Below are 19,750 nucleotides of genomic sequence, written 5' to 3'. Positions count from 1 at the left end.
AGGCATTGTGTATACATTTTTAAACTCAATTTTCCATATAATGAAACAACTTTTTAAAAAGGCACTAACAAATGTTCCTCCATCCCCTTTGCACGCTAAACAAAGAATCAGTTTTTAGCTCCACTGGCCAAATTTGTTCAAATTATGCCCCTGGGTCAAATTTGACCCTGCTCCGGGGGTTACAAAATTGAAAATTGCTTATTTAAGGCCTATTTTGTGAAAACTTTCAAAATCTTCTCGTCCATAACCATTGGGCCTAGGGCTATCAAAGTTGGTATGAAGAGACATCTTATAGTCCTCTACCAAATTTGTTCAAATTATGCCCCTGGGGTCAAATTTGACACTGCCCCGGGGGTCACAAAATTAACATATGCGTATATAGGGTCTTTTATGTGAAAACTTTACAAATCTCGTCCATAACCATTGGGCGTAAGGCTACCAAATTTGGTACGTAGTGGCATCTTATAGTCCTCTACCAAGTTTGTTTAAATTATGCCCCTGGGGTCAAGTTTGACCCTGTCCCGAGGGTGACAAAATTTAATATATGCTTATAAAGTGCTTATTTTGTGAAAACTTTAAAAATCTTTTGTCCATATCTATTGGGCCTAAGGCTACCAAATTTGGTATGTAGTGACATCTTATAGTCCTCTACCAAGTTTGTTCAAATTATGCCCCTGGGGTCAAGTTTGACCTTGCCCCGAGGGTCACAAAATAGAACATAATTATGCTTATATATGGCCTATTTTGTGAAAACTTTAAAAACTTCTTGTCCATAACTGTATGGCATAGGGCTACCAAATTTAGTATGAAGTGACATGTAATAGTTCTCTTCTTAGTTTGTTCAAATAATGCCCCTGGGTCAAATTTGAAACTGCCCCAGGGGTCACAAAATTGAATATAAGCTTATAAAGTGCTTATTTTGTGAAAACTTCAAATATATTCTTGTCCATAGCCATTGGACCTAGGGCTACCAAATTTGGTATGTAATGACATCTTATAGTCCTCTACCAAGTTTGTTCAAATTATGCCCCTTGAGACAAGTTTGACCCTGCGCCGAGGGTCACAACATTGAACATATGCTTATATATGGCCTATTTTGTGAAAACTTTAAAAACATCTTGTCCATAACTGTATGGCATAGGGCTACCAAATTATGTATGTAGTGACATGTAATAGTTCTCTTTTAGTTTGTTCAAATAATGCCCCTGGGGTCAAATTTGAAACTGCTCCGGGGGTCACAAAATTGAATGCTTATAAAGTGCTTATTTTGTGAAAACTTCAAATATATTCTTGTCCATAACCATCTGGCCTAGGGCTATCAAATTTGGTATGTAGTGACATCTTATAGTCCTCTACCAAATTTGTTCGAATTTATCCCTGGGGTCAAATTTGACCATGCCCCAGGGGTCACAAAATTGAACATATGCTTATATAATGCCTTTTTTTGTGAAAACTTAAAAGAAAATTCTTGTCCATAACCATTAGGCCTAGAGCTACACAATTTGGTATGTAGTGACATTGTATAGTCCTCTACTTAATATTTTCAAATTATGCCCCAGGGGTCAAATTTGACCCTGCCCTGGGGGCCACAAAATCAATTATATGCTAATATAGTGCCTATTTTGTGAAAACTTTAAATATCTTCTTGTCCTTAACTATACGGCATAGGGCTACCAAATTTGGTATGTAGTGACATCTTATAGTTTTCTACCTAGTTTGTTCAAATTTTGCCCCTTGGGTCAAATTTGACCCTGCCCGGGGGGTCACAAAACTGAACATACGCTTATATGGGGCCTATTTTGTGAAAACTTTAAAAATCTTTTTGTTCATAACCATTGGGCCTAGGGCTACCAAATTTGGTATGTAGTTGCATCTAATATACCTCTACCAAATTTTTTCAAATAATATATCTGGGGTCAACTTTGACCCTGCCCCGGGGGGTCACAAAATTAATTAAACGCTTATAAAGCGCCTATTTTGTGAAATCTTTAAAAAATCTTCTTGTCGAAAACCATTCAGACTACGGCTAACAAATTTGGTATGCAGTAACATCTTATAGTCCTCTACCAAGATGGTTCAAATCATGCCCTTTGGGTCAAATTTGACCCTGACCCGCGGTCACAAAATTGAACATTTTATACGCTTATATCTTGCTTATTTTGTGAAAACTGTTAACATATTCTTATCCTTAACTCTAGGACCTAGGGCTACCACATTTTGTATGAAGTGAGGTATAGTAGTCCTCTACAATGTTTGCTCAAATTATACGCCTGGGGTTAAATTTGGCCCAGCCCAGGGGTCACAAAAGTGTACATGTGCTTAAATAGGGCCTATATTTAAGTATTTGCACATGCCGAGAATATTTATTTCAGCCTTTTTTCAGCAGTGGAGCGATACAGGGCTATTGTGGACCTCTTGTTTATAAGAATATGTCAAAATGGGCAAAAGTCAGGGACAATACTGTCTAAATGCCCTTTTAACAACTCTGGTGACATGCGGCTGTAGTATATTTTCTCTGTAAATTTACAACCAAACACAAAATGTCATCATCATAAATGTAAACCGGGTAGCTTACATGTATATAAATATGATACGAGGTCTTATACAAATTAACCTGGATATTTATGAGTAACATTATGTTCAGTACTGTAAATTGCAAGCAACGAACATGAAAAATTCAGTTCCCAATTAGAGTTTTTAAAAAGCTCAACTTTGCTTAGATAATAATGCATCAATGTTGATTCTAAAGAAAAAGAGTAATCATTTATGCCTAAACTGTTCTGCTGTCCAGAAGCAAGGACGTCATACACAAGCTTTACAACATTTATAGTTTTAGTTACTAAACAATCTTAAATGAATGTCCATTCTAAGTTTGCTGTCTTATTCTTCCCTCAAATCATACATGTTTCTTGCATAATTGAATGTTCATGTCCATGGATCACAATGTATATAGAAACAAACATTATTTTGAATTATCTTTCACAGTTATATATTTAATATTAGGTTAATTTTGGGATACACTAAAGCAAATATTAACATTTGTCTCAAAATGAATCATCCTCTGAAGCCCCCGATGGGATTCAAACCCATACCTCTTTCCTCTGGAGAGGAAAGTATTCTGTCTTAAAATACAAGGGCATGTAAGAGGAAAACTAGCAATTTCAAAGGGACATTTTCACAAATTAGACATGTATTGAAGTTTGTTATTAAATACTTTAAATTGATAAGTAAACATTTTAGCAAAATACCTCAATAAAAAAAAGAAAAAAAAAAAAAGGAAATCTCCCTTAACTGGGCTCGATCCACTGACCCTTGGAGTAAAAGCTTAAACAAATGGGCCATCAGTGCTCTCATATAGTCAGTGGTTTATTTTATACTTTATTAACATATAAGCAATCCTTGTAATGTCACAAAACCTAACTATACCATAAGAACTCCCCAAATTATTTTTGTCATTATAGACTCTATGCTATATTGATAAATGCAAACATTGAATCTAAAAAGCTGCAATAAAAAAAGAATAAAATTGAATAAAAATATAAAAGTAACCCTCAAATGGGCTCGAACCATTGCCCCCATGGAGTAAAAGTCTACCGTTTGGATCAATCGGCCATCCATGCTCATACAATGAGTAATGTGTTTCATACCTTATCAAGTTTATGTAAGCAATCCTCGTATCTCACAAAATATAAGTTATAACAAAAACAGTCGATTTAATTTTTAAATCTACTCGATGTCAATATTATAAGTACTCCTATCAGTATGTCAGTAATGGCATCTTTAAATTTTAACAAGTTTTAAAGTACGTTGTGGGAATTCACAGATCTACATTAAATTAGTACTTAAAGAATGTTATCTTGAAAAAGACGAGCTAAAACACACATTTCAATTTTTCCTCTTAACGAGGGGGCCTCCATCTTGTTTTCTAAAGTAGTTCCAAATCCAATATGACGGCCGCCTACGTACATCAGAGAGACGGTGTGGTGTAGCCCACTGTCCGATGCGTTCAGATTGGCGACAGCTCCCTTGCAAGGTTACAATACACTAAATGATCGCTTCATGTACTCTCTAAAAAAATATCATAGTTGACAGGAAGGCATGTTTTACACTTTTTACCATTATTCGGGTGTTATCTTGCGGATATAATGGTAGGGCATGAATAGGTGTTCACTACTGAATCCCTGATATATGATACACTTGAAGACTATAGTAAACCATTGCACTAGAAAAGGTTACATTCCACTAAGAAACGGCCGAAAAAAAAAGTTGCAAAAACAGTCGATTTTGATTTGTGTCAAGTTCTTCCTTGCTTTGTACATGACATATCTTTCCGCTTAGAATGGCCTTTAAGAAAAGGTATGGTTATGGGGGTCTATGTGCAAAATGTTGCATTTATTTTCGCTCAAAGTTGTCGCTTTTACATTGAATGATATAGGGAAACTATTTAGTGTATTATGACCAAGGATATTTTGGATCTTCAAAAAGGAGGTTTTCACTTTTGGCGAAGGTCAATATTTCACGCTTCAGAAACAGAACAGAACTTTGAAGGTAAATTGTGAAAAATCTAAAGACTTCTAGGTAAATAAACACAGCACATGATTGAAATTAATGAGTAATGTAGCAAAAACTAGAATTGCATTCTGTTTGATTGTACTTTGCATGCCATGAAATGGGTAAAATTTCTCAATTTTTCATTAAAAATTAGGTGGGTGGGGGAAAGGGTGTCAGACAATTCACCCCCAAGACAATTCATCCCCAGGGCCTGGACAATTTACTCCAGAATTTGATTTCCTTGGACAATTCACACCCAAGACAATTCACGCCCATATTTTGATATGAGATTGTATTGTAATTTGCTTTTGTCATATTTTAACATGAGTTGTGAACAGATGTTTGGGGTTATAATTTTGACTTTGGAGCACAATTTTGATGTGAAGATAATAAATGTAGTATGTAAATGAAAGATGACATAGTGTTTTTTGTCAAATGCAATCCAACCAATGTTTTTTTTCTATAAACTGTGTAACAACATATAAATTGAAACAAATTAAGTATTTTGTATTTATAATAGTTGTGCATTTGATTTAAATAATATTATTAGGTTAACTACTATTTTATTATTTAAGTACTTTGTCAAATATTGAAGTTGATTAATTAGTTTCATTTAGTTCTTAGAATTTCACATTATGACATTTACTTATTTATTTATGTTAGATGGGATAATTAATTTAATAAAATATTATGGTTTAATTGATAAGAAAACCTTAATTAAAGAAAGGAAATTTAATCTGGTTGGAAGCATGCTATTAATGGGTATTACAATCAAGCATTCACACCCCTGACAAGGCTTTATCAAAGTGTCAAAACAGATACACAATGACTTCAGTTACTCACGTTGACAAATATTTATGTTGGGCTGGGCAGTTTAAGACCTGGTATTGTATTAAAAAATTCCATTTTTGTTCACCTGATATTTTGATTATTATTTTTATTTAACTGCCTATAAACATAAGTGTTTCATTAAAAAATAATTATTTTTATTCTTATTATCCATTAAGTTGTTGGATTTTCTCTCATTGAAGGATTAGTAATAGAAGTTGTGCTTTGTAATGTTGTGTATTGAAACATATTTTAGTCTGCAATTATCAGTATTCATTTCAAATCCAGTAATTCACACCATTTTATGTTATAATTTTTAAAATGCTACTTATACACGAATACCTCATGATTTATTAAATCTACTATAATACCGCTAGTATGCTCCTCTTAAAAATGTTTTGAAATGTAATGTACTTTTAACAAAAATTGTACTCAATTCAAGTCCACTTCAATCATACAGTATGTTAACTCATCCCATACTACAGCCTTATCTCTAAGCAACCCCAATCAGTAATAGCCTTATCTACCACTAGATAATCAGTACCCTCATCAGCTCTAAATGCCTGCCAGATTATCTGTTTATTGATACCTTTATGGGTGTGAAAAAGGTTGTTTTTAGGTGTTGTTACTTTGTTGACTGATTATGTGACAAATATTTTATTATTATATTTCCCATTTAAAAATAAATATAGTAATTTTATGAAAATTTCGAAATCTTGCATAACTTTAACTTATCAAATAAAAAACATTAGATTATTTCCAAATAATGTTTCCAATACCATTATTATTTATTTATACACTTTTTACAAATATAAACTGTTTTAATGAATAAAAACAATCTTAAATAAAACAAAAACACATAATTAATTATTTAATGACATAAAAACAATAATAAGATATTGTTAATTATAAGATATTGTTAATAATAAAAACAAACATCAATAGATAAAAAGCACAGTTATTTTTCAATTGCAAGTTATTTTATGAAAAAAATAAAAAAAAGAAATTCTGAGAACATCTTAATATGCTTTTATTAGAACTTCATAAAAATAAAAAAAAGAATACAAATAACTATCCTTAAGTTAGAAAACAGATATTTGTAATTACTAAATCCTAAACAAACAGCAAAAGAACAAAAAACATTAACAGCCACTAGAGCCCGTTTCTTCATTGCAAATCATCACGGAGACTTCTCTGTAATTGCATAATGTTCGTACTTTGTGACAGTCTACTTATTATGCATATACATTACTTGTTTTACTTTTTCAATACAGATAGGTACCTTTTACGGGTAGTACATAAAGAACCGAAACATTACTGCTGGCAGGGCTTCCCCTTTCTTTAGCCAAATTCGCCTTGTTTTGGCAAAATTCGTCTATTTTGGGCTATTTTTTAAGTTTTAATGAAGAAAAAGTTGTAGCCAAGTAGAATTTTCTTTAGCCAAATAGGTCAATTTTTAGCCATTGGCTAATTTGGCGAATGGCAAAGTAAGCCCTGGCTGGTATTCTTTATTTTTCTTATGAGTTATAGTCCTATAATTCAACTAAAAGTAAAGCTTCTGTAAAATGAATTATTAATTTTAAACTGCTTCACAAAAATTCTCCTGGAATTTGTCCATTCGGTAATGTCAAGGATTTAATAGTGTGTTGATTTTCCCCATGTTCATTTATGCAACTAAGATTATAAAAAAAATAAGGTCTGATTAGATAATTTTTATTTTCAAACAGCAAAAACAAGGCACAAAGCTCTGGTGAGCTTTTGACTTCAAATATCATGATGGCTATATATTTTACACTGTGTACAAAGCAATGGAAACAAATCAAATTTTATCAAATGTGCTGAAAATGCCTACCATGATGTAAGAAATACAAATAAAAGTTTAAACTGTTATAAATACTTAAAAAAAGTACTCAGATGTGTTTATATCAAAGTTAGTATTTAAAAAAATTCACAAAATGTTTATAGAAAGGGAATATGTTGTCTTAATTTTTATTTGATTTGTTTTGATCTTTTAAATAGTTTACTGAAGTTGTTCCATTATAACATGACCTACGCTCCAGGAGTGTAATAACGTAATTCTCAATTTTGTTAATTACGCGGGTGTTATTACATTAGTTATATAACTGTGAAATGACGTCGTTATTCCAGCGAATTTCTTCAGTTTTAAACTCTTTTACAGTGTGAATAAACGGTGAAAAGAGCATAACATAAAAAGAAAATTTGTTGGTCATGTTATAAATAGAATCTTAGAATTGTGGTCATTTTGTATTAAATTTATTAAACTCATCATCTAAATAAAGATAAAATCTCGGCAAGCTGCGTTTTTATCTCCATTTAGATGACTTGTTTAATAAATTCAATACAAAACGACCACTCATGCAAGAACCTATATTTGTATGACAATTTAAAACAAACTATAAAAACATCATTGCCACATTTAAACATTTATAATAATTTAATATCTTGTGGCCCCAACACTCTCTCACAGCCATCTTCAAACTTGACCTTCACCTTCTCTCCTGAAACAAAAAGAGAACATTAATTTTATTGGCTTCGATTTAGATTAGTATTTCGTACTTGCCAAAATACGTCATTTTCTATGATCACTTGTAATTATTTTGAACATAATACTTGGTGTTATTTATAAATTTTTGGTACTTCCTTTGTTATGTATGTACCATATTGTACCATATTGTACCATATTGAATTCTTTATATTTTAAATGAAAAATGATTATTGACTATTCTCAGCAAAATTTGATAAAATAATTTATTATTATGTAATGATGAATCTGGATTAAGTTTAGAATGTGTTGTTTTCCTTCATATTTTCAAAATATGCCAAATTCCTATTACAAAGTTTTTTTAACAAGAAGGCTTTAATAGAAAACTTTCTTAGAAAACCCACCATAAATTGTTTTGATTTATTTGAAAATTAAATTGTAGTGTTATTACCAAGAAGCTTTTAATAAATCATCATAAATCATGCTTGAATTCTTACTATGAAAGAACTCTGTTACATGAAAAAAATTAAATTCCAATGTCGTCCCATTCCCAATGATGGACAAAAAGGATAGAAACAATGTAAGGAAATTATGTTAAAACAACTTTTTTACCTGATAGCATGACTGATACAATGGTTCCCTCAAACCATTCCTCGAACAACTCTCCATTCCTGACTGCCCTATATTTGGCAGATACAGCCTGCCCAACAATCAATTTCTTGACCTGAAATTATTTTGCTGATCATAAATTTCATATATAAAAAACATGACAAAAAGCATTTAAAGTTATATTAACACAAGATGTCATCAGTCTATCAAATTATAAAAAAATAAGAAACTATGGAAACCCCAGAAGGTAAATCAAAGTCATTAATTTTAGGCAAGTGACCAATTGCCAAAACAGCACAATGCAAATTGTGATCACTCTAGGATCAATGAAATGAAGTCCCTTCATCACGGATTCAGTATATGGGTTCATTTAGTGTGAACACCAGGTCATTGTGCATTCCAGACAAAATGTGAGATGAAAAGCCTCATTACATAGCTTTTGTGTATGTCATATACTTAATATGACGTAATGGAAATTTGCATTATGATAATAGAAAAATTAAATCTATTACAACAACAGAGTTTTAAATACATACCTGATGTCTGTTTCTTCTTGATCTTTGTGTTTCTGTTTTGTTGTTGCTGGACAGCTCCTTTGGTTGATTGTTGCTCTTCTTTGTTGGTGGTTGCTCGTCCGTGTTGGTCGTCTCCTCATCCTCGCTGTCTGACAGCTTTAAAATGTAATCAGTTGGTGGTTGCTCGCCTGCAGAGGTTGTCGACTCTTCATCCTCGCTCTCCGAGGGTAAGAAGTTTTTTGTTGGTGGTCTGTCAGTAGTGGTCGTCTCTTCATCCTCACTCTCCGATGGCTGAAATTATATGAAACAACTTATTATAGGCTGTATGATGTCATTGGTATTGTTATTAATTGTGTATTTCTGCAGACCAGGAAACTGTTGTTCAATTTTCCCATACACATGCTTTTTGCAGGTTTTATTTAGGGCCAGGGAAAAGGACCCTATTCTGGAGAAAAATTAAATGTGAAAACAAAATTTTGGGATGTCACACCCATTTTCTCATAAGGGAATGAGATTTTTAGGGATAAGTGGAAACTGCATAATTGTATAAATTTTTTAGGTTGGAATAAGCCTGTATTAGCTATACAACAAACACTGGTTATACATGAAAGACCTTCGTGTGATTTCAAGACAAAATTACTTAATGAAACAAAATATTTATTTTCAGTTATTAATCAATAAGTTTTACTTGATTGTACAATATACATGTATTTTTCAATCATTAATGCAATTAATCATCACATAGTTGCAGTCATTAAACATTAGATAAAATAGATTTGGGTGAAAAAATGCTAATTTTACATGTATCATTATATTTAACAGAATGGAGAACAAAACAATTGGTTAATACTGTCTCTCTTCTATGTTTTACTTACTGCATACACTGGCCTACTGTAATTGCATCTTCTTTGCAGGGGTGTTGCAATGAATGAGTAAACGTCCGGCTGAAACATGTGTTTAGTTAAATTAGCATTTATGTTGAAAAACAGTTACTTTAAAAGTCTGTAAAAATGACATACATAATTTATGTGGCAGTAACAACATTTGTCATTCCTTATATGAAATTTACTAGATGCATTTATTGTAATTTATGCACTTATTGTCCCCTACCCGTTTCATGAAACCTGAAAAATGGATAGATGGCAATATGGAGATTATGCACGTCATTTCATTTTGTTCCTTCGTCAACATGTTAGTTGCTATGGCAACAAATATATAAAAAAATAATTTAAAAAATACTGACAATAGTGGCGTTTCACCGACCATAGGGGACCATATTGCTTGGCAATCTATTGTTAATTTTGTGTCTTAGCAGTGTCATATTATTCATGATTGGGCCATTCTTTTTTTAATTAACCTGCTGCTGGTCCTGACGCAACTCTTGCAGCCTCCAAAGTTGCTCCCTGGCCTCTTTGAGTGCCTCATCCTTCTCTCTCTGAAAAACATTATAACAATCCTGATGTTGCCTATCAAAATAATTATTTTCTTATATAACAAAAATTAAATCATTTTTTTACTTTATGTTAGATTAACATAATTACTTCATAATTAGTTCTATTGAATGCCAACTTCATAATAACAGGGTGTCTGCCATAGCCTAAACTATTTATTTGAAGGGTTAAGTTAATGTTAATATCAAATAACAATAATGTTTTTAATTTGGCACTGGTTATCTTTCTTACCAGCTGCCGTTTCAGTGAGCTGATTTCAGTCCTCAGACAGCCTATGTCTTCTGACGCACCTCTCGTGGACTGCTGTTAAAAATGATTTAATCAATTGATTTACATGTATTGCTTTTTTATGCCCCGGGATCGAAAGATCAGGGGCATACTGTTTTTGGCCTGTCTGTCATTCTGTCCCAATACTTTAACCTTGGTTAAAGTTTTGCGATAGCTTTTGCAATATTGAAGATAGCATCTTGATATTTGGCATGCACGTGTATCTCATGAAGCTGCACATTTTGAGTGGTTAAGGGTCAAGGTCATTCTTCAAGGTCAAAAGTAAATAAATAAAATCCAAGGGAAGTACTAAGCTTTAAACAGGAGATAATTTCTAAACCAAATAATATATTGAAATATTATTTCAGAGCGGAGCAATAGGGGGCATTGTGTTTCTGACAAACACATCTCTTGTTAATAACTGATGCTTATATTCTGATTCAGTCAATGTTTGGATGGGATTATTTAGTACTTAATGAATGAAAAATATTTCCTAAAATAAACAGCATGGTATTATTCATTTATTGATATAAATATTGTATACCTTGTCTTTCTTCAATGCTGAATTCATGTCAGCAAGGCTCATTTCACAGTCATCAACTCTCCGAAGGCAGTTAAAAATGAATTGCTCATCTCTAGCACCAGCAACACCGCGAAACATGTTTGCTGTGACACTGACATGCAGGTCCCTATAAAAATGTTCAGATCAAAGTAAACAAAGGTCATCAACTGTGCCTGGTCCTTTATTTACGAAGGTGACCAATGGCTGAACAGCACAGCATAACACACATAACAAATGACGTTGACTAAAGCTGGGGTCACTGCTAAGTATTGGAGGTAAATGATATCAATATTTATGTACAAACATATGGACATTTTTTTTTGTTTAATATACTAAGAATTGTAAGAATAAAAATAAAACACATAATTGAAATTTGAAAAAAAATGTTGCATTTCTTTAATACAAAAACCAAAACTTTTTTTAAAGTTGAACTAAAAATAACAGCAACATTTCACTGGTTTATAAAAAGCAGGTTCTTACTGATGTTTCACAATAATCGATGAGAATAATCTGTAACATCTGCGGGACAAAGATGCACATGCCAGTGCCTCTTTGAAGACTCCTCCAAATTGCGAATGCGAACCATAACCCTGAAAAAAGCTCACCGGTTAGCTTAGCCACATAGTCTTTATGATCACACTTGGTTAATATTCATCTGAGTGGTTAACTTACCATGATATTAAAACCACTTCTTTAAAACTTTATATGTTTAAATCTTGCTGTAATATTGCTACATTTAAAATTCAAATTTACATAATTTATATTTCTAATGTAATGTTTACATCATATTTGTACAATTCCAGCAAACTGCAACATCTAAAGGAAGTAATGTGCTATTAAGATTAGAAAAATATACATATCATGCCAGTGTTCAGAATAAACTTACTGTAAACCCCATGACCTCTTCACACTTGCGCCTCCATGGACGGTTAGATGTGTCCAACATTTCAACATCACTGGCCGATGAAACATGGGGGTGAAGGTTCCTCATAACCTAACAAAATTTATCATTCTATTTGCAGATTTTTAAAATTTATGTAAATTTGAACATATTTTAAAACAAGTTTATTTCTAACTATTTATTTAAGTACTAATAAACCCTGTTTGCAGTATTCTAAACAGTTAAAGTAAGGCATGTTTTTTTTAATAAACTATACCATTTCTTCTTCTTCATGTAGAAGACAGATGAAAACAGCTTTAATTCTTTTTTGAAGATTTTGTGCTGATTAAGTTTTGTTAATACAAGACAATAACTTACTCGCACTCTGTCTGGAAACTTGAAGGAACACTTGTATTTCAGCTGATGCCTGGCTGGTGTAGATGCTGTTATTTAAAAAAAAATGTGTCTATTATATTCTGAATGGAGGATAAATCAGTTCTAACACACAAGAGAAAAAAGACAAGCAAGGACATCTTTCATCGCATTATTACAGGGAAAAAATATTAAAACAACTCTGGACAGTTTTATTAATCATATTACCAATTCCATCAAATAATTAACATTTATTTTTTATTTGTTTCATATTTTTTTTACCAGGGTCAAAAAATGAGAGGCTGGCCTCTGTCATGATCTTAGTCAGTGTGCCTGAAAATGTGACTGAATCATCAACCGTCTGATGGAGAGCAGCAAAAATGTAGGACGTCGGCAGGAAACCATCCAGTGGCAAACTGCATTTCTCCATCTCGTCTCCCTTTAAAAACAGTAAGTTGGCATTTTCATTGAAGTACTTATTGGACAGAAATTTATACAATAAATGTAATTATTACATGTGTTGGGGAGGTGAAACAATTGGTTATTGGGTAGAAATATGTAGTTATTATTAAAAATAGTAGTATATAATTAAAATAAATCTTGCTCTGAAATAGCTACAAAAATATAGGTTCAGAGCCCTACAGTCAGGTTTTTTAGGAAGGATAACAACCAAAATCTACTTCATGTCTAGGATAAATTATTTATAATTTTGCTAGCTTTATCTGTTCCAATTAGAATGAAATCATAATGTAAAAGAATAGCAATCATATTTATGTATTCTGCAGTACAAAATGGGGCCATGTTAACCAAACTCTCCACCAAACCATGTTATCTCCATGACAGCTTTTCATTAAAACTGTTATGTATGGTTATTTAATGTGGGTAATAAAGGCCTGTAAAACAATAGCAGCACCTGTTATTGTTCGTTCCTTTTTCCTATTTCATGTTTTCCCCACGTCTGATAAAATGTCCTTTTTGGAAACAATTATTCCACCAGTTTTGGATACAGGTCTTTTTCTCCAAACTAGATGGAGAGCCCAGTAATTCAAATTTATACAAACATAATTGTAAATATTGTTTAGTGGTTTAAACATTCATCTTTTTAATTACATTACAATAACTTACAATATGTACACTAAACATGATGTCTGTCTGTGTCTGGGGTGTGCACGCTGCTACCTTGCGCTCCAGAGTGCTTGAACCAATCCTGTTAAAAAGGGAGAGATGGCAATACAGAATAATTACATTAAGTACAATGACTGCAGTGTGATAGCCTTTAGAATGAATTGAAACAAAATGTGAAAGTCACAAAACAATGTTACTCTAGTAGTGGCAACTGGGCAGACATGTGGTCAATTACTCGAAAAAGTAATCAATTAAATTAATGATTTTAACTTCTTTTTCAAAAATGATTAATGGTTTTGTTCATCGATCAATTATTAATTGGTAATCTCAACCAAAGTGATCAAATTAAATATTAATGTATTAATTCATGCATGTAATAATATTTGGGCTTCTAGACCCATTATCAACCAGTGTTTATTTTAAAAAAAGGATCATATTCTTATTCTATTTAATTTTATTTGCACAAAAAAGATGTAGTCTTCTGATTATTGCATTTATTGAAAGTGCGGTCATAATGATGATAACAGATTAAATTTTATGATTACCCCATGTCTGCAACTGGCAACTTATTGAAAATATAACCCCATTTCTCAGGTGTTATCAACTAATCAAATAATTATGAAATGCTTTTTTTGTACTAAATACTTCAGGTTAAAATGAAAGTTTGACATTTCAACTACAGTAGATTGCAACTAGTGCTTCAGTGATATGAGACACAAAGAAACAATTATCAAGCATGTGCAATACCCTTAATGTTTTGAAACATATTTTCCATGAAATGAAACAGTCTTATTTTGAAATAATTACTGAGAAAATCAAAACTTCCCTTGACATATCTTTTTGTATCTAAGGGTGAATTAAAAAGAGACAAAACTAAAACACAATTTTTGATAGAATATTGGAAATAGTGTCACACAGCATTTTGAGAGAATGTTCAAAAGGAAATGTAAATACACTTTAAATGCTTATTTATGGATGATGTCATGCTGATCGATATATAGTGCTTATGAATACTGGGAACAAACAAAAATGAATGTTGCCAGATTTAAATCTTCAAGTGGTTTCTCCAGTGACCGTTTATCATCTATTATGTGAGGTGTGAGCATTTAGAAGCCCTTATATCAATTGTAAGTATGTCACATTGGAATCTTAAATTACAGTCTGAATATTGTTTTGTGTACAAAATCCCTTTTTTGTGCTGACTGCCAACTTATGACATGAACAACAAGTTTTACTGTACTACAGTATCACAATTGGCCCAGTGACACCCTATTTGCACAAATATTTTTTGGGTACTTGTTCAATCACTTTTTGAACCTAGCATTATAACTCCTTAGTAAACTCCTTACAAAAATATAATACTTGTATAAACAAAAAGTAAGGATTTGATGAAAACAAAAAAAAACAAGGAAGATTACCAGTAGTATTACAAAACAAATAAAACATTGTATCTTAATCTTATAATGTCTTTGTAAAATCAATTTACAGATTTATTAGCCCATTATTCTCAATAATTAATTAAAAATTAATTATTTTCTTCATTTTAAATTAATTTAAAAGAAACACACTAAAATCTATGATCAGGAGATAATAAGATATGTGTGTGGAGTGTGTCCTTCAGCTTATCAGTTGCTGTGTTACTGATAGTAATCTAATAAATCGCGGATGACAGTGCTATCTATGCGTCTAAGGAGACAATGTAAGATAAGACTGGATGCATGTATTTAAGAGGGCACAGTGGGATTTTTGTTAGTAATAAATGACATTATATAATGGAAAAAGGAGAAGAATGTTTTTAACAAACTAACAGCTCAGAGATAATGGGCATTCAATAATGATGATATTATATTGTTTGTAAAAAAAACAACTGCATTGACTTATAAAAAAACCACATAAAATTATCTTTATTTGGTATCCGAAAAATCTTTTCTTGCTGAAATGGTGATTTACACTGTGACCAACAATGCATTTTGTAATATACCATATCTCTTCGAATGCCCTGATGGTATTGACACAACTTACATGAAACAGCCAATTAAAAAATACCAAAAGCATTGCATGGCTCATTGAAACTATGGCAACAAAAATGACTTCTTTTATGTGAAAATATATCATATTTATAATAGTAAATGTGATCTTAATGTAACATTATTCAATAAATGACATAAAATATATATGAATAAATGAGAAATGAGCCAAAAAGGAACAATTTAATTGTAACTAAGAGCTAACTAATGACTGGAAAGTCATAATGGATATAATGTGATTTCAAGTGACATATATACTTTTGACATATAACATTATCTGACTCATAATTTTGAAGTCAGTTGTAACAATAAGAACAAAATTAAATAAAGTAAGGACTTGGCAAACGAAACTCAATTTAGAAATGAAATGAATTTCTCAATATACCTTCCATAGAAAATATACTCCATCTTAACAGTAAAAATGTAACTGTGATTTAAGATTTTTAAGACTGTACTTTTAAATCATAGTCCCTCTAGTTTCTTAACTGTTTTATAAAATAAATAAAATATTGTAGAACACATCACCTGAAGTTTATTGTAGCAAAAAGGTTCCTCCCCAGACGTCCCCCCCCCCCACATTTTAGTTTTAGTGAAGACGTTTAGTTGAAGTATAATCTTGATTTTAATTATCAAATGATTATTTTGTTTATGAAGTCTTTTATACACTTAATCTATGAAGCAGCTAGTTAGTTGTAGTTTTTTTCGTTTTAGAATTCTTTTTTTTTTTGGTTGAACTGTGTAAGGAATGCATGTAAATCATTTCTAAGTGCATGTTGGTGTACTAGTGGAATAAATGAAATATTCTTAAATCTTACTGAGTATCTTATACATGTTGCTTATTTGGGAGCCCAAATGCAACCAAGAACAATGTGTAATCCAGACCCATTTTGAATACACAATTAACACATTATTTCAGTTTGAGTAAACCTGGGCAGGGTTGTGGAACTATAGTTATTTGTTGTTTTTAATGCAATTAAATTGGATCAATTGGTGAATTGAACAATGGTAAAAGCCCATCTATAATAATTTCAAAACTGTTGTCCTTGTAACAGTTAAATATGATAAATAAATACACTATGTTACTCAGTCAACAATTGTATTTGTTTCATCCATTCATATGTATATTATCAAATTATTGGACGTCACTGATATTTAAATTTTTAAAAGTAACTTATTTAGACTAAGTAAAACAGAAATGCACTTTTCTTGCACATTATTTAATTATTAATAATATAATACTGAAATGTAATCAAAACTTTTTTATTATTTAAAAGCAAAAAAATGTATTTAATGAATGTTTGGAATTTAAGGAAAAATTACTCACTTTCAAATTAAAAAAATGTTTTTTGTATGATAATGTGCTAATCGCATCTTATGAATGCCTATCCCCCTTTACAGATGTCACCTAATCTCAACAATGCTGGGCCTTTTTATTACACCATAAGTTCCCATTATACAATATCTGTTATCTTGCATAATACACTTGCTAATCTGATACTTGCACCATAAGGGCCTGATATCTTGTGTAATGGAAGGTGTGTGTTGTTACTTAATATTAGGGAAAACATTTAAATGCTGTCACATTTTTGGCTACATATTAAATTAATGTTTAAATTGGGGTGGTAAATAGTAATAGTAAATATTCTGCATGACTAGACATTTTTGTCAAACTTTTTATTATATGATGATGTTGATGACAGACTGAATCAATATGTTAAAAAATCTAACAAAAACAATAATGTATGAAGTGATATATAGACATGAATATGAAATTCAGAAAATGGGACGTGGTAAACTGTTTACCTAATTTAATTAATAGAATATTGAAAAATATTTCCAACTCTCACAACTTTCTTATTATTTGCCTGGTTTTGAAAATATTTCATCCTTGTGTTTCCTTAAATTTTAAAAGAGTATTTTTAGAGGTATAAATACCTGAATTTGTTTGTAGCAAAATGAATTCATTAATTCAATAATTACAGTTGTTTACTTTGTAACATACTATTCCACTTAACATTATCAAAGAACATCAAATGTGTGCTTTTACTCAATTAATTAATACAATAGTTACAGTTGTTTAATTAGTAACATACTATTCCACTTAAAATGATCATAAAAAAACATCAAAGCTGTGCTTTTACTCAATTTATAAATGATCTCAATTTATGAAAGAAAAAGTGCAGGCACTTATAAAAACAATTATAATTAGATCTATTAAATTGGTAAAATTTGTTAGAGGCTTCCCTAAAAACAACCATCAAAAATCATTAATTCCTTTATGTATGACACATAAAATGCACTCAATTTAAATACTAACCGATAAAGTTATTTTTCACATATCCCGGCATAATTACAAATAACTACTCCCGATATACATTTTCATATTATGAAGACGTTTATTTTGGGAGTGAAACTTCTAGGGAGGAAACGTCTGGGGAGGAAATGTCTTGGGGAGGAAACATCTGCCACCCTAGCAAAAAAAGGGAGATATTCTGCCCCATTCCCCACCATTTAGAGTATACAGAGTATTTAGAGTATATATGCTTCCCTTAAGCAAGGCAAACTATTCCCACTGTGGTGTTAAAAAGGTATTTGTTGCCATTAATTTTCACTCTGATTATTTGGCTTGTTATTATATGATATTTAACTCTAACACAAAGCTAAATCTTTCATTTAATACAAATTATTAAATACAAAATTTAATTGTTCCTATCTTACAGTGTTTTATACTAAAAAAAACCAATGCTTTTATCGCTTATTTACAAAACAAAAAACCCTCTTTATGAGTATACACAATTTTCCCCCAACCTCTAAGGGGGCAGACTCCCTTCCCCAAAACTGAAGAAATCACTGCCTGATGAGAAATTGCTTTCCACTTTTATAACAAAATATGATAATGTTAACCTTGTCACAAATCCCAAATAAATATGATATAAGCTTTTTCTGTAACAACTGTCAAAATCTATTGGAAATGTAATAATTCTTCTATTGCAATCTACATGATTTTGTTACAATCATATTGGGCAATTGACAGGTATTTGGCTAAATACTCAAAAACAAATGATTTTTCTCACCCAGAATAATAATTTTCTTCAATACACAGTGAAGATAAAACATTCATAGTTAAAGTTTATAAAATTATTGAACTGTGCTTTAAAAGTGGTTGGTTATTATGTATAAAATTGATGTTCACTAAAATAAGATATTAGAAAAAATAAATGATGCAAGTATAAGTAGTTAAGTACACAATTTATTGTATGACTTATCAGTTCAATTGTTGTTTGTTTTTTGTTATTTTTTGTAAAGCAAGTAAACCAAATACTGGCAAAATATGTAGCTCTTGGGGTTTTATTGACTATTTCACTTAATTCCAAAGCTGTGTGTCACAAATGCTTTACAATTCAACATTAATGAAAGATTACACATGTTATTCATTTTGATCATTAACAACAACTATAATATAGCTGTATTCTCACCTGAGAAGTAGGACCGCCTTGTGATGGCCTGCCACTTTGGTTGAATCCAAAAACCAGCTATTTTCCACTTGTAAATCCATTGCAATGGTACACTTAAGTTTCTTCTAGAATATGTGTTTTGTTGTTAATTGCATCACAATTTGTGGAGAAAGTTTGTTTGTTTCAATTTGATAATTGGATTCACACTTTTCTCATTGGACAATGTGATTCACAGTTTTTCATTGGACACTTGGATTCACACTTTTTTCATTGGACACTTGGATTCACACTTGTTTCATTGGATAATTGGATTTCACACATTTTTCTCATAGCTGTAGTTGAATTTAGTGTTTCAATAGGATAACAGGTTTCACAGTTTTCATTTTTAAATAGATCTATCTTTACTATACCTAAAGATATTTTTAAATAATTAGATATTTATTAAAGTACCGCACCAACACTGCAAAGTCCCTACATGTATATGTGTGTCAGCTCTGTAAAAAGAGGCTGACCACTGGCTTAAAAACACGTTTTAGACAATAACCACAAAGATACTATGTCAAGCAGTGTGCTCGGGCAATGGTTTTTAATCAGAGTCCAGAGCG

The 19,750-nt window shown here is 31.4% G+C and overlaps 1 protein-coding gene across 1 annotated transcript; it reads right to left on the bottom strand.

Annotated features, from left to right (window-relative positions):
- Positions 1 to 7,138: 7,138 nt before the first annotated feature.
- LOC127857595 (uncharacterized) lies at positions 7,139 to 19,493 on the bottom strand. Its single transcript, XM_052394075.1, has 13 exons — positions 19,167 to 19,493; positions 13,664 to 13,745; positions 12,821 to 12,977; positions 12,545 to 12,609; positions 12,173 to 12,280; positions 11,767 to 11,876; positions 11,269 to 11,413; positions 10,689 to 10,760; positions 10,364 to 10,441; positions 9,882 to 9,950; positions 9,028 to 9,297; positions 8,495 to 8,606; positions 7,139 to 7,898 (listed from the first exon to the last, which is right to left on the bottom strand). Exons 1-13 carry the CDS (start codon positions 19,244 to 19,246, stop codon positions 7,825 to 7,827), a joined length of 1,422 nt encoding a protein of 473 aa, XP_052250035.1. The 5' UTR covers positions 19,247 to 19,493; the 3' UTR covers positions 7,139 to 7,824.
- Between the last annotated feature and the right edge of the window lie 257 nt (positions 19,494 to 19,750).

This window comes from Dreissena polymorpha, chromosome 14 (genome assembly GCF_020536995.1).
Source record: "Dreissena polymorpha isolate Duluth1 chromosome 14, UMN_Dpol_1.0, whole genome shotgun sequence".
Lineage (NCBI taxonomy): Eukaryota > Metazoa > Mollusca > Bivalvia > Myida > Dreissenidae > Dreissena > Dreissena polymorpha.
The sequence above is the reverse complement of the archived record's forward strand: the minus strand, read 5'-3'. Positions and strand labels throughout refer to the sequence as shown.

Bases quoted from the DNA above. Each gene is read 5' to 3' on its own strand.
- LOC127857595 (XM_052394075.1), bottom strand. From the start codon at position 19,246: ATGGATTTACAAGTGGAAAATAGCTGGTTTTTGGATTCAACCAAAGTG. The intron at 11,877-12,172 runs GTAAGTTTATTC...AGCTTTTTTCAG, and splicing joins AAGAGGTCATGGGGTTTACA to GGTTATGGTTCGCATTCGCA. The intron at 11,414-11,766 runs GTAAGAACCTGC...ACATTTTTATAG, and splicing joins TCGATTATTGTGAAACATCA to GGACCTGCATGTCAGTGTCA.